Source organism: Balaenoptera physalus, assembly GCF_965194825.1.
Source record: "Balaenoptera physalus genome assembly, chromosome: 3".
NCBI classification, from domain to species: domain Eukaryota; kingdom Metazoa; phylum Chordata; class Mammalia; order Artiodactyla; family Balaenopteridae; genus Balaenoptera; species Balaenoptera physalus.
The window spans coordinates 135660486-135673441 of NC_138890.1; the positions used below are offsets into that span (position 1 = coordinate 135660486).

Below are 12956 nucleotides of genomic sequence, written 5' to 3' on the forward strand. Positions count from 1 at the left end.
ACCACAATATGTTTTTTTGTATTTGTCCTTGAAGTTAGAAAACATTAATAAACAGGATTTTATAAATATATACATGCAAACATACATGCTCTTATGTATTAAACGATGCTAAGGAAATATAGAAGAAAATAGTTACTTAGAATCATTTACTTTTCAAATTTAAAATACTGTCTCTGTTATTTTGTGGAGAACATCTAGCCAACTCAATTGCTAACACAGAGTTATTTTCAAAATATAATGTCTAAGCTATAAGTCAGCATACTGAACCAACATTTTAATTCTTCTTTCCAACTAATAATTTGAGAGCCTCTAAAGAGAAGAGTGGTCATTATTGAAAGACTGATTTTTCTTAAGCTTGAGTAAATGATTATTAGGTATTTTGAATTTTTTTTTTTACCTGAAGTTGTTATTTGTATTTTTTGAAATCACTCTTTGGGTGTGCTAAGGCCCATTAACAGCAATTTTCAGATCATCACAAGTAGGTGAGAAATAAGATAAGGGCAGTTTGGACTTGGGGAGATCAGTGGAATCAAAATCTTCTGGACTTCCAGGATTGGACCACTATCTTCAGAAAAAGAAAAATCCAGAGAAGTTTAAGAGAACTGACTTTGCACCTAAGCAGATTAAAAATTAGATCAAAATATAAGGTGATATTACAGTCCATAGTTTGAAGGCAGTGTAGATGCTGTAAGACTGTGTGATTTGCCTGGCACCCTCTTCCTGCAGTTCTGGATCTGAGGTTGTTGTGGCTACAGACCCTGTGTACCTTCTCACCTGCCTTCTTTTTTTTGAAAGTATCCCCTGCCTCCCAGACCGTGATGCTGCCGCCTTTGCCAGAGCCTTTGCCTAGCCTCCTTAGGTAGCTAGAGTCCAAGTGGAATCCCCGAGGCTGCACTCCTCACCCTGACTGAGCCCTAATCATGCCGAGTCATCCTTTTGCTCCCAGCCTGGATGAAATGTCGCACCGTGGGGCATGGGGTCTGATTTTCTGAGCAGCCACTAAGGGGTTGGATGATATAACTCAGAGTGTAGGAAAGTCTACTCCCTGTGAGTTGAACCTTGACTGATGAGATACAGGATATAGTACGGAATGGGGCAGACAAATTCCCTTTCCTTTCCTCCCTGTGGATTGCTCTAAGATTTGATTTCTTCCTGAAAATTTTCTGGAGAAGTTCCAGGTGCTGAGCCAACATCCCTGCCCAGAGGCAGCAGTCTCTTTGTAGTTCATTGTGAAACAGTGGCCAGCATGGCAACACATCGCATCACTTTGTTTCCCATTTTTTCTTGCTTCCTTCCCCTTATTTCCTCACCTTTACCATCCTGGGCTTGCACGCCCCAAATAAACTGTCGGCTCTTCAATCCTTGTCTCAGGCTGTATTTTGTAGAAAAGCTTTCCTAAGAGAGAGCTATGGCAACAGTCCTCACTTTACTGAAGTGCTGGAGTTTGCCCCTGGACCCCAGGAATCACTCTCCACTTTTCTCTGCCCTGGGAGGTTGTTGAACTGTATCTACAGGAAGCCCACACCCTCTGGCTACCAGATAAGTCCAGCCAATGGGGTGCCCTGGTAGGAGACTGGAGGGAGAAAGTATTTATTCTCCCAGTGCCTATGAGGTCACCTTGGGCTGGTTGTGTCCCTCAAATGAAAGTTACAGCTGATGGTCTCCTCTATCTGACTTTCTTTTTAATTTCTGAGACCTGCTTCCTCCTCTCATCCCTCCGGACCGGGGGACCTAAGAGCTCCACAATGCTACCCTCAGGTTATGACACTGCCTTGTAGCTCCTCTCCACCCTGCTCTCTCCTTTGTAATTAATCTCTTTATAAATAAATTATTCTAATTTGAATTATTCAAATTTAACAGTGCCATCTGCTTCCTGTTGGGGCCAGTAGTGAAAAGGAATGGTTAAATTATAATACTGTTTATCTGTGTTGCAATAGTGCATAGCCATTACAAATCAGTTCATGTTTGCTAGCAAAAGAAAGTAATGTACTATTTTTTTTAAATCACTTAAGAAGTAAAGCAGGGGAAGGGATAAACTGGGAGATTGGGATTGACATATACACACTACTGTATATAAAATATATAACTAATAAGGACCTACTGTATAGCATGGGGAACTCTACTCAATACTCTGTAATGGCCTATATGGGGAAAAACGTCTAAAAAAGAGTGGATATATGTATATGTATAACTGATTCACTTTGCTGTACAGCAGAAACTAACACAACATTGTAAATCAACTATACTCCAACAAAAATTTTTTTAAAAATAAGAGAAGAAGAAGAAGAAGTCAATCAATCAGGGTTCTGGCAAAAACAAACAAAACCAGCCAGAATTCCATCTCCTGTGTTGATGAAAACAATCAATAAAAAAATCTATAATAGGAATAGAAAAGAGTTTTATTTGAGCCAAACTGAGGACTATAGCCTGGAAGACAGCTTCTCAGATAACCACTCCAGAGAACTGCTCCAGAGAAGCACGGATTTCAACACAGTTTTATATCTTGTCAGAACCAAGAACATCAAATAAGTCAGGAATCCATTCCTTCAAGGTTTCAGAAAAACAGATACATAGCGAGTCAGTATGGCCTTGGCACCTGGGAAGGGAGTCTTATCATCAAAGGAGTTCCAGCACTGGCAGGCCAGGAAGGGAGGCATTTGATCTTTATGTTTAACATGGACATTCTTTACTTCTAGTCAATGTGCCTTTTTCTTTAATAATTAAAGCGGATGTACAATGTACACTTGATAGGCTACAAACAGGCTGTTTTAGTTAGCAGTTAAAATTCAGGTAAACTGATGTATTAGCCAGAATGACTTCACCATACCTCAATATGTGAAAATTTCTTTTATCTCCTGAAAAGGACTTTAATGAAGGAATCACTTATGGGAGAGCAGGCAAAGTAAAGGGAATCAGTAGAAGTTCGTGAAGCACCAGGAACAAGAAAAGGCAGAGAACACCACCACCCCAAGTGCTGAAGGGGCAAAAGGATTACAATGCCGGCATCCAAGTCCTGGAGGAGAGGCTGTCTCTCCAGAGCTCCTGTCCTGGGGGGATGCAGGTCCTGCCAGAGCCTCCGTCTGCAGCAGGCTGGCAATGGGGAAAGAAATGCCCTGACTTTTCTCCCCTCCTGCCCACCGACCACCTCTCTCCAGCCCCTCACTGCAGTCAGTGCCTCCCATTGGCTGAACCCAGTTGGCCCATAGGGGTCAGCCTGCTTGGGCTCAGACTGGGGCTAAGAAGGGCAGAGGATGGGTCTGGGTTAGTGGGAGGTGGGGAGGGCAACAGACAAGAACCAGTATGATCAGGATATCAAACTCCTTGCAAAGACCCATATATATGTTGTCTACAAGAGACCCACTTCAGACCTAGGGCCACATACAGACTGAGAGTGAGGGGATGGAAAAAGATATTCCATGCAAATGAAAATCAAAAGAAAGCTGGAGTAGCAATTCTCATATCAGACAAAACAGACTTTAAAATAAAGACTATTACAAGAGACAAAGAAGGACACTACATAATGATCAAGGGATCAATCCAAGAAGAAGATATAACAGTGTAAATATTTATGCACCCAACGTAGGAGTACCACAATACATAAGGCAAATGCTAACAGCCATAAAAGGGGAAATCAACAGTAACACAATCATAGTAGAGGACTTTAACACCCCACTTTCACCAATGGACAGATCATCCAAAATGAAAATAAATAAGGAAACACAAGCTTTAAATGATACATTAAACAAGATGGGCTTAATTGACATTTATAGGACATTCCATCCAAAAACAACAGAACACACTTTCTTCTCAAGTGCTCATGGAACATTCTCCAGGACAGATCTTATCTTGGGTCACAAATCAAGCCTTAGTAAATTTAAGAAAATTGAAATCGTATCAAGTATCTTTTCTGACCACAACACTATAAGACTAGATATCAATTCCAAGAAAAAATCTGTAAAAAGTACAAACACATGGAGGCTAAACAGTGCACCACTAAATAACCAAAAGATCACTGAAGAAATCAAAGAGAAAATCAAAAAATACCTAGAAACAAATGACAATGAAAACATGACGACCCAAAACCTATGAGATGCAGCAAAAGCAGTTCTGAGAGGGAAGTTTATAGCAATACAATCCTACCTCAAGAAACAAGAAACATCTCAAATAAACAACCTAACCTTACACCTAAGCAATTAGAGAAAGAAGAACCAAAAAAACCCCAAAGTTAGCAGAAGGAAAGAAATAATAAAGATCAGATCAGAAATAAATGAAAAAGAAATGAAGGCGACAATAGCAAAGATCAATAAAACTAAAAGCTGGTTCTTTGAGAAGATAAACAAAATTGATAAACCATTAGCCAGACTCATCAAGATAAAAAGGGAGAAGACTCAAATCAATAGAATTAGAAATGAAAAGGAGAAGTAACAACTGACTTTGCAGAAATACAAAGGATCATGAGAGATTACTACAAGCAACTATATGCCAATAAAATGGACAACCTGGAAGAAAAGGACAAATTCTTAGAAAAGCACAACCTTCCGAGACAGAACCAGGAAGAAACAGAAAATATAAACAGACCAATCACAAGCACTGAAGTTGAAACTGTGATTAAAAATCTTCCAAAAAACAAAAGCCCAGGACAGATGGCTCCACAGGTGAATTCTATCAAACATTTAGAGAAGAGCTAGCACCTATCCTTCTCAAACTCTTCCAAAATATAGCAGAGGGAGGAACACTCCCAAACTCATTCTATGAGGCCACCATCACCCTGATACCAAAACCAGAAAAAGATGTCACAAAAAAAGAAAACTACAGGCCAATAGCACTGATGAACATAGATACAAAAATCCTCAACAAAATATTAGCAAACAGAATGCAACAGCACATTAAAAGGATCATACACCATGATCAAGTGGGGTTTATTCCAGGAATGCAAGGATTCTTCAATATATGCAAATCAATCAATGTGATAAACCATACTAACAAACTGAAGGAGAAAAACCATATGATAATCTCAATAGATGCAGAAAAAGCTTTCGACAAAATTCAACACCCATTTATGATAAAAACCCTCCAGAAAGTGGGCATAGAAGGAACTTACCTCAAAATAAAGGCCATATATGACAAACCCACAGCCAACATCGTTCTCAATGGTGAAAAACTGAAACCGTTTCCTCTAAGATCAGGAACAAGACAAGGTTGCCCACTCTCACCACTATTATTCAACATAGTTTTGGAAGATTTAGCCACAGCAATCAGAGAAGAAAAAGAAATAAAAGGAATACAAATCAGAAAAGAAGAAGTAAAACTGTCACTGTTTGCAGATGACATGATACTATACACAGAGAATCCTAAAGATGCTACCAGGACACTACTAGAGCTAATCAATGAATTTGGTAAAGTAGTAGGATACAGAATTAATGCACAGAATTCTCTTGCAATCCTATACACTAATGATGAAAAATCTGAAAGAGAAATTAAGGAAACACTCCTATGTACCGTTGCAACAGAAAGAATAAAATACCTAGGAATAAACCTACCTAAGCAGACAAAAGACTTGTATGCAGAAAACTATAAGACACTGATGAAAGAAATCAAAGATGATACAAATAGATGGAGATATATACCATGTTCTTGGATTGGAAGAATCAACATTGTGAAAATGACTATGCTACACAAAGCAATCTGCAGATTCAATGTAATCCCTATCAAACTACCAATGGCATTTTTCACATAACTAGAAAAAAAATTTCACAATTTGTATGGAAACACAAAAGACCCCAAATAGCCAAAGCAATCTTGAGAAAGAAAAACGGAGCTGGAGGAATCAGGCTTCCGGACTTCAGACTATATTACAAAGCTACAGTAATCAAGACAGTATGGTACTGGCACAAAAACTGAAATATAGATCAATGGAACAGAATAGAAAGCCCACAGATAAACCAATGCACATATGGTCACCTTATCTTTGATAAAGGAGGCAAGAATATACAATGGAGAAAAGACAGCCTCTTCAATAAGTGGTGCTGGGAAAACTGGACAGCTACGTGTAAAAGAATGAAATTAGAACACTGCCTAACACCATACACAAAAATAAACTCAAAATGGATTAAAGACCTAAATGTAAGGCCAGACACTATAAAACTCTTAGAGGAAAACATAGGCAGAACACTCTATGACATAAATCGCAGCAAGATCCTTTTTTACCAACCTCCTGTAGAAATGGAAATAAAAACAAAAATAAACAAATGGGACCTAATGAAACTTCAAAGCTTTTGCACAGCAAAGGAAACCATAAACAAGACAAAAAGACAACCTTCAGAATGGGAGAAAATATTTGCAAGTGAAGCAACTGACAAAGGATTAATCGCCAAAATATACAAGCAGCTCATGCAGCTCAATATCAAAATAACAAACAACCCAATCCAAAAATGGGAAGAAGACCTAAATAGACATTTCTTCAAAGAAGATATACAGATTGCCAACACACACATGAAAGGATGCTCAACATCACTAATCATTAGAGAAATGCAAATCAAAACTACAGTGAGGTATCACCTCACACCAGTCAGAATGGCCATCATCAAAAAGTCTACAAACAATAAATGCTAGAGAGTGTATGGAGAAAAAGGAACCCTCTTGCACTGTTGATGGGAATGTAAATTGATACAGCCACTATGGAAAATAGTATGGAGGTTCCTTAAAAAACTAAAAATAGAACTACCATACGACCCAGTAATCCCACTACTGGGCATATACCCTGAGAAAACCATAATTCAAAAAGAGTCATGTACTACAACGTTCATTGCAGCTCTATTTACAATAGCCAGGACATGGAAGCAACCTAAGTGTCCATTGACAGATGAATGGATAAAGAAGATGTGGCACAGATATACAACAGAATATTACTCAGCCATAAAAAGAAACGAAATTGAGTTATTTGTAGTGAGGTGGATGGACCTAGAGACTGTCATACAGAGTGAAGTAAGTCAGAAAGAGATAAACAAATACCATATGCTAACACATATATATGGAATCTAAAAAAAAAAAAAATGGTTCTGAAGAATGTAGGGGCATGACAGGAATAAAGACACAGGCATAGAGAATGGATTTGAGGACACGGGGAGGGGGAAGGGTAAGCTGGGACGAAGTGAGAGAGTGGCATGGACATATATACACTACCAAATGTCAAATAGATAGCTAGTGGGAAGCAGCTGCATAGCACAGGGAGATCAGCTCGGTGCTTCGTGTCCAACTAGAGGGGTGGGATAGGGAGGGTGGGAGGGAAATGCAAGAGGGAAGAGAGATGGGGATATATGTATATGTGTAGCTGATTCACTTTGTTATACAGCAGAAACTAATACACAATTGTAAAGCAATTTTACTCCAATAAAGATGTTAAGAAACAAAACAAAACAAAACAAAAACTCCTTGCAAATATAGTCCTAATTTTGTGAAGAGTGATACATGTATTTATGTGTAAGAGAAGATTGAATTAGGAATTAAAAGTAGCTCTCTCATGGTCGTAGAAGAATATTAATGGGTTCTTTTTTCTTTTTTTTTCACCACTTCTATCCCCAACCTACAACCACAAGCATTTATACTTTAGAGCAGTATTTAAAGTAAGGAATGGTGAAGATTAGTTGAAAATGTTATCAACCAATAAATGGTTTTTATTTTTGATAATGTTTGATCTATTTTCCAAATCAAAAAACTGGCTGTGTATTACTTTGAAATTTATCTTAGAAAAAAGAAATGCTAATTGAATGATGTGTTTATTTTAATTTTAATTTTTAAACATTTCCTCAGTGGCTCCTGGTGGTAAGAATTTCACTTTCTGAACTTTCTCAGAAGATCTCATCTAGAGTAAGATCAAGGCCACATGAGAGGGGTTTTTGTGTTTGTTTCTCAAAGCACTAGTTCATGTTCACTCTATTCTGTCCAGCAATGGGAAAGAATAATGTGGGACAAATGGTATCTCAGTTCTAATCATATTAGTAGATGCAATCCCATTAATTACCATTAACTTTTTTATGTAGCAGAGGTGGTCTGTAATATTCACTTTGTCAAACAAAATTTGTGATTCTAGAGTTGCATGCACAAACATCACTGCATGGGCCGTAACCTCATATGAACATGAAGCTTCAAAACCCTTTCAATTTAATTAGACCGTAAACAAACATCTCTGTTTTCAAAACCACTTGCACGACTGTCCGATTTATTTTTCGGTTGTTTCATGTCTCTCGTGTTTGCATGTGAACTACGAATAAAGCGCCATAGAGGAGTTCAGCAGTATTGTCAGCAGTCAGTAGCTACCCTGGTGTCTTCCACACCCGAATTCCTCTTCTATTCATAGCGCTGTCCTCAGCCTCACATGGGGTATGGGGTAAAAGCAGCTACTTCCTCAAAGAAATATTTCATATGTACAGAATGAGATAGCAAATCTTTGGAATGTCACATACCAGCTGTTGAACACAATATTCCTAACCACCAGTGTGTCAGGCGCTCCCTTGGGCCAAAGCAGCAGTAGGGGGAAATAGAAGCAGCCCCTGTGCTGTAAAAACTCAGACTCCCATGTAAGATCGGGCCTCCGAACTTCCACTGCCTGCCAGGCTATTTAAAGCTAAGGATTATGCAGTGAGAACAGATGCAGTACATTTTGCCATCTTCCGAAATCTAAAATTTTAAGTAACATTTAAAAAGCATAGTTTAAAATTTTTTGAATTCAATAATTGTACTTTTTAAAGTGGTTTCCTAAACTCAATTTATGAGTAAGGGTTAATACATCTTAATGTTTCATAAATATCCACAGAACATATGCTGTGCTTTAGAAAACACTGCAGATAAGATCCAGTTTAGCTTAAAAAAAATAAAAAAGAGGTACGTATTTGCAACTTTAAAAAATCAGATTTATATCTGAAAATTCCAACATAAGTTTAAGGCAGTAACAAATGTAGTGAATCATAAATATATTTCAGACCCAGTTTTCAAATACTATATTTTAACCTTCAGACTCTATGTTTACAAAGCTCCACTCCACTGTAATAAAATACACTGAGAATAAAAGCTTATCAAGAGAAGGGGATCACAGCTCTTTTCAGCGATATAAAGTTTTCATAAAATGGATAAGAATTTCTTAAATTAGTGTGGCTCTTTTGCCATCAATTGTTAAAAATGCAGCTTCTCTGGCATTGTTGGAGTAACGAAGAAATAATTCTGAGTCGTCTCTGCTATCAGACTATGGTCTCCTAAACTGTCAATGTTTCTCAGGTGTAAGAATAGCAACAACTTGAGCTGTAGGAACATATTTAACAATTTTCCTTTCTGAGTAAAAGTAACAAAGACAACCTCAGTATACCAGGAACTATGTCTATATTTTTAATCTTCATAAAATCATTTCAAAGGTAGGTAATACACACATTCTCGTGATACCATGGGCTGAACTAGACTCTTCCTCGTGCTGCATGAACAGGCACCGATAAGATATCACTTGGTCCCAACTGAATCCTTTACTTCCACCACCAGAATTCCATCGTGACACAGGATGGCAGACAAATCTTTGGTTTCAATGCCGTCGGGCAGTTTATACTGTCGGGTGAAGCTTCTTGAGATAAAACCGTGCTCGTCCATTCTGGTTCCATGTTGAGCCTTAATCAGCAGCCAGCCTTCGAAGGTCTGAATGATGATATCTTCGGGTTGGAACTGGACCACGTCCAGCAGGACCTGGAAGCGGGATTTGTCTCTCTGGGGCGGCATCTCTGCGGTGTCCACCGGGGCAGCCTGGGCCACCCTGGCTTTCCCCAGGTCCACGGTGGTTGGCCCGGGCAGTTCATATAAAGCGTGATCCAGCCTGCAGTCTTCCAAACCTCGAGCTTCAAACTCCTCCTCGTATCGCACTGGAGTCTCTATGAGATGCCTCAAGATGATTTTTGCCATAGTGGAGGCAAAGCCAGCATCGAACGCCTTCCGCCCCGGCTACGTTGTCCGCGTTGAACCCTCGCGGTTGCCTACTGACAAGAGGATCTGTTGGAGCCGCTCTTCGCTTATAACCCTGCGCAGACGCAACCCTTTAATTAGGCCTGAATCACAGCGCCCGCCGCACACTCCCTCTTGTGTTTTCACTCCTGCCGACAATGAACGGCTATTTTTAGAGCATGTTTCGAAGTTGCTTTTAGCACACAGCCTGCTCGAGCTGCCGAGTCAAGGATTGCCCTTACATTCTCAGTTATCCTTGGCAAGTGTGTCTGCCTTGCTTACCCCCAGAGAAAAAGAGAATCAGAAACAGTGTTTGAGAAATATCTGAGGGAGTGCTCTGTCCTTGTGAACTACAGTGATCTAGCGGATCAGAACAGCCCAGAGACGTGCACTCTCGTCTTATGATATGAGCTAAAACTGCATTAATTCTAGTCGCCAAGTGCAAAGCTGGGGGGAGGTGAATTTAGCTGTAACTGATTAGGAATTAAGATACACACGCACACACATTCAAATATCAAACATTCAACAAACCCTCAACCCTCTGTCCTATACATTTACTTTCACTTCATCCTTTAATCTTTTATACTTAAGGGACATCTGAGCCACGCCATCCGGGTTTACTACATTTGACTCATCAAAAATGAGATCCTAGGACTAAACCAGACAATGATGTCGAACCTCAGATGGGAGTTGGACAGGCATAGAATGGGGCATCTTAGCAAGGAAAATAGAGCCCCGAGGGAGAGAAAATGTTAAAGCTTTGAACTATTTGATACTAAAGCCCAGAAAACTAAGGATTAATCTAGTTGCAGCTCTGCTGTTTCATTGGCAAAAATAAATAACATATAATTTCTTAACTGTAATACCTTAACATTAAACTTACATCGAAAAAGCATGCGGCAACTCTTTATCCACTGCTATAGAAGGATCTCCAAGACATGTTAGGTACAAAAGAAAAGTCCAGAACAGCATATTACACACTACAATTTATCTTTTTTATAAGTAGGTATTTGCTTGTACAAATAGAATCTCTCTGAAAGCTGTGTCATGGGGAATGGCAGGTACCTCCTGAGAGGGTAACAGAGTGATCAAGAGGCAGGGGCTGGGGGGAGGCTTGCTTACCACTATAGACACATTTGTGCTTTTCATTTCTGCAGTGTGTATGCAATGCGCATACACTCAAGAAGGTTTTAAACATAGAAAACTTCCTCTCCACAGAGGTTAGTATTTTCTAGAATGGGTAGACTCCGGAATACCTTTCCTTAAAACGCATATCCGTTTTCTTAGAATGAAAAAAAAAAAATCTACAAAAAATTAAAAATCTGAAAACAGAAGGGAACCATTTCCTTTAGTTCTTTTCTATTACTCTAGAAATCTGTGTGGACATTTTGGTATATATTTAAGAACATGCCCTAATCACGTTCACACTCAGCTTTTTTGACCTTCATTTCGTAGGTTGGTGACCCTCAAGGGAAAAATGTACTCTTTGAGAGGTTAATGTCCTCTAGCTCATAAAATATTGAGAGCTGTTTTCCTCAGTGCCTCTCTGAGTGGTAAGTCAAAAACAGAACTCACTGCCAGTGGCAGGAAATAGATAAGGTACTAAGGATTTGGCTTTAAATTCCTAGAAAGAGTCCCAGCAAAACTGAGAAGAAGATACAGAGATCTTTCCATATACTCCCTGCCCCTACACATGCATAACCTCCCCTATCAACATCCCCGCCAGAGCGGTACCTTTGTTACAACTGATGAATCTACATTAACACATTATAATCACCCAAAGACAATAATTTCCATCTGGCCTCACTCTTTGTGTTGCCCATTCTATGCATTTGCACAAAGGTATAATTGCATGTATCCACCAAAATAGTATCATACAGAGTAGTTTCACTGCCCTAAAAATCCTTTGTGCTCCACCTATTCATCTCCCCTCCCCCCAACCCCTGTTCTAAAAAACTGCTGTAAAAAAATGTCTATTTAAAAACCTAAAACTAAAACTCCTCTAAAAAATAAACTCTGTTAAAAACTAAATACTGGAAAGATGCTGGTAGGGTGGACAGAGAAAAACATGTCCAGTTAGTCTTATAGTTTCTTTTTTTTTTTATTTTTTATTGATTAATTTATTTTTTTATATTTATTTTTGGCTGTGTTGGGGCTTCGTTTCTGTGCGAGGGCTTTCTCTAGTTGCGGCAAATGGGGGCCGCTCTTCATCGTGGTGCGCGGGCCTCTCACTATCCCAGCCTCTCTTGTTGAGGAGAACAGGCTCCAGACGCGCAGGCTCAGTAGTTGTGGCTCACGGGCCTAGGTGCTCCGCGGCATGTGGGATCTTCCCAGACCAGGGCTCGAACCCGTGTCCCCTGCATCGGCAGGCAGATTCTCAACCACTGCGCCACCAGGGAAGCCCAGTCTTATAGTTTCTTGCCTCCAGGGGTCTCTAAAATGGGTGAGGAGCAGATATGAGCAGTGTTTCCATGTTGCTGTTTCTGTGTTTCTGTGTGAGTTGCTGAGGTTAAAAAGGAGTATTCACATTTCCCACGCAAACACCCGAGATTTCTACTGTTTTCCCAAAACTGCCCTTTGACCCTAATCCTACACCGGAACTGCCTTCCTCCTCATAACTACCTTGACCCTTTTGGAGAATCTCCCAGGCTTCTGATCTGGTCTCCCTACCCCCACTCTTACCCTACTGTCCATCCTCCCCATTGTAAGCAGAGCCACTGTTCCAAAGCATAGGATAGAGTATGTCACTCCCTTGTTTAAAAATCCCAACCAGAAGCTTCTCCTTGTAACCAGAATGAAATCCAAAATCCTGACCACGGCCTTCAAGAACCTATTTCTCGGCCCCTGCTGACCTCCTCCCCGCCTCTCTCCCCGGATCCTATATGATTCAGCCGCACTGGCCTCCTGTCTGTCCTCGAATACTCCAAGCTTTTTTCTTCCTCAGGCCCTTTGCACTTGGAGTCCCTTTTGCTTTGAAAGCT

The 12956-nt window shown here is 39.9% G+C and overlaps 2 protein-coding genes across 2 annotated transcripts in view; one reads left to right on the forward strand and one right to left on the reverse strand.

Moving 5' to 3' along the window:
* LOC309657924 (uncharacterized protein) overlaps nucleotides 1-12956 on the forward strand; it is a 73094-nt gene that overhangs the window by 44033 nt on the left and 16105 nt on the right. The window lies entirely within an intron of this gene.
* HSPB3 (heat shock protein family B (small) member 3) lies at nucleotides 9356-10135 on the reverse strand. The gene has a single exon (XM_082455965.1). The coding sequence runs from the start codon at nucleotides 9934-9936 to the stop codon at nucleotides 9487-9489; it is 450 nt and encodes a 149-aa protein (XP_082312091.1). The 5' UTR covers nucleotides 9937-10135; the 3' UTR covers nucleotides 9356-9486.

Coding starts and splice junctions, on each gene's coding strand:
- HSPB3 (XM_082455965.1), bottom strand. CDS start 9,936: ATGGCAAAAATCATCTTGAGGCATCTCATAGAGACTCCAGTGCGATAC.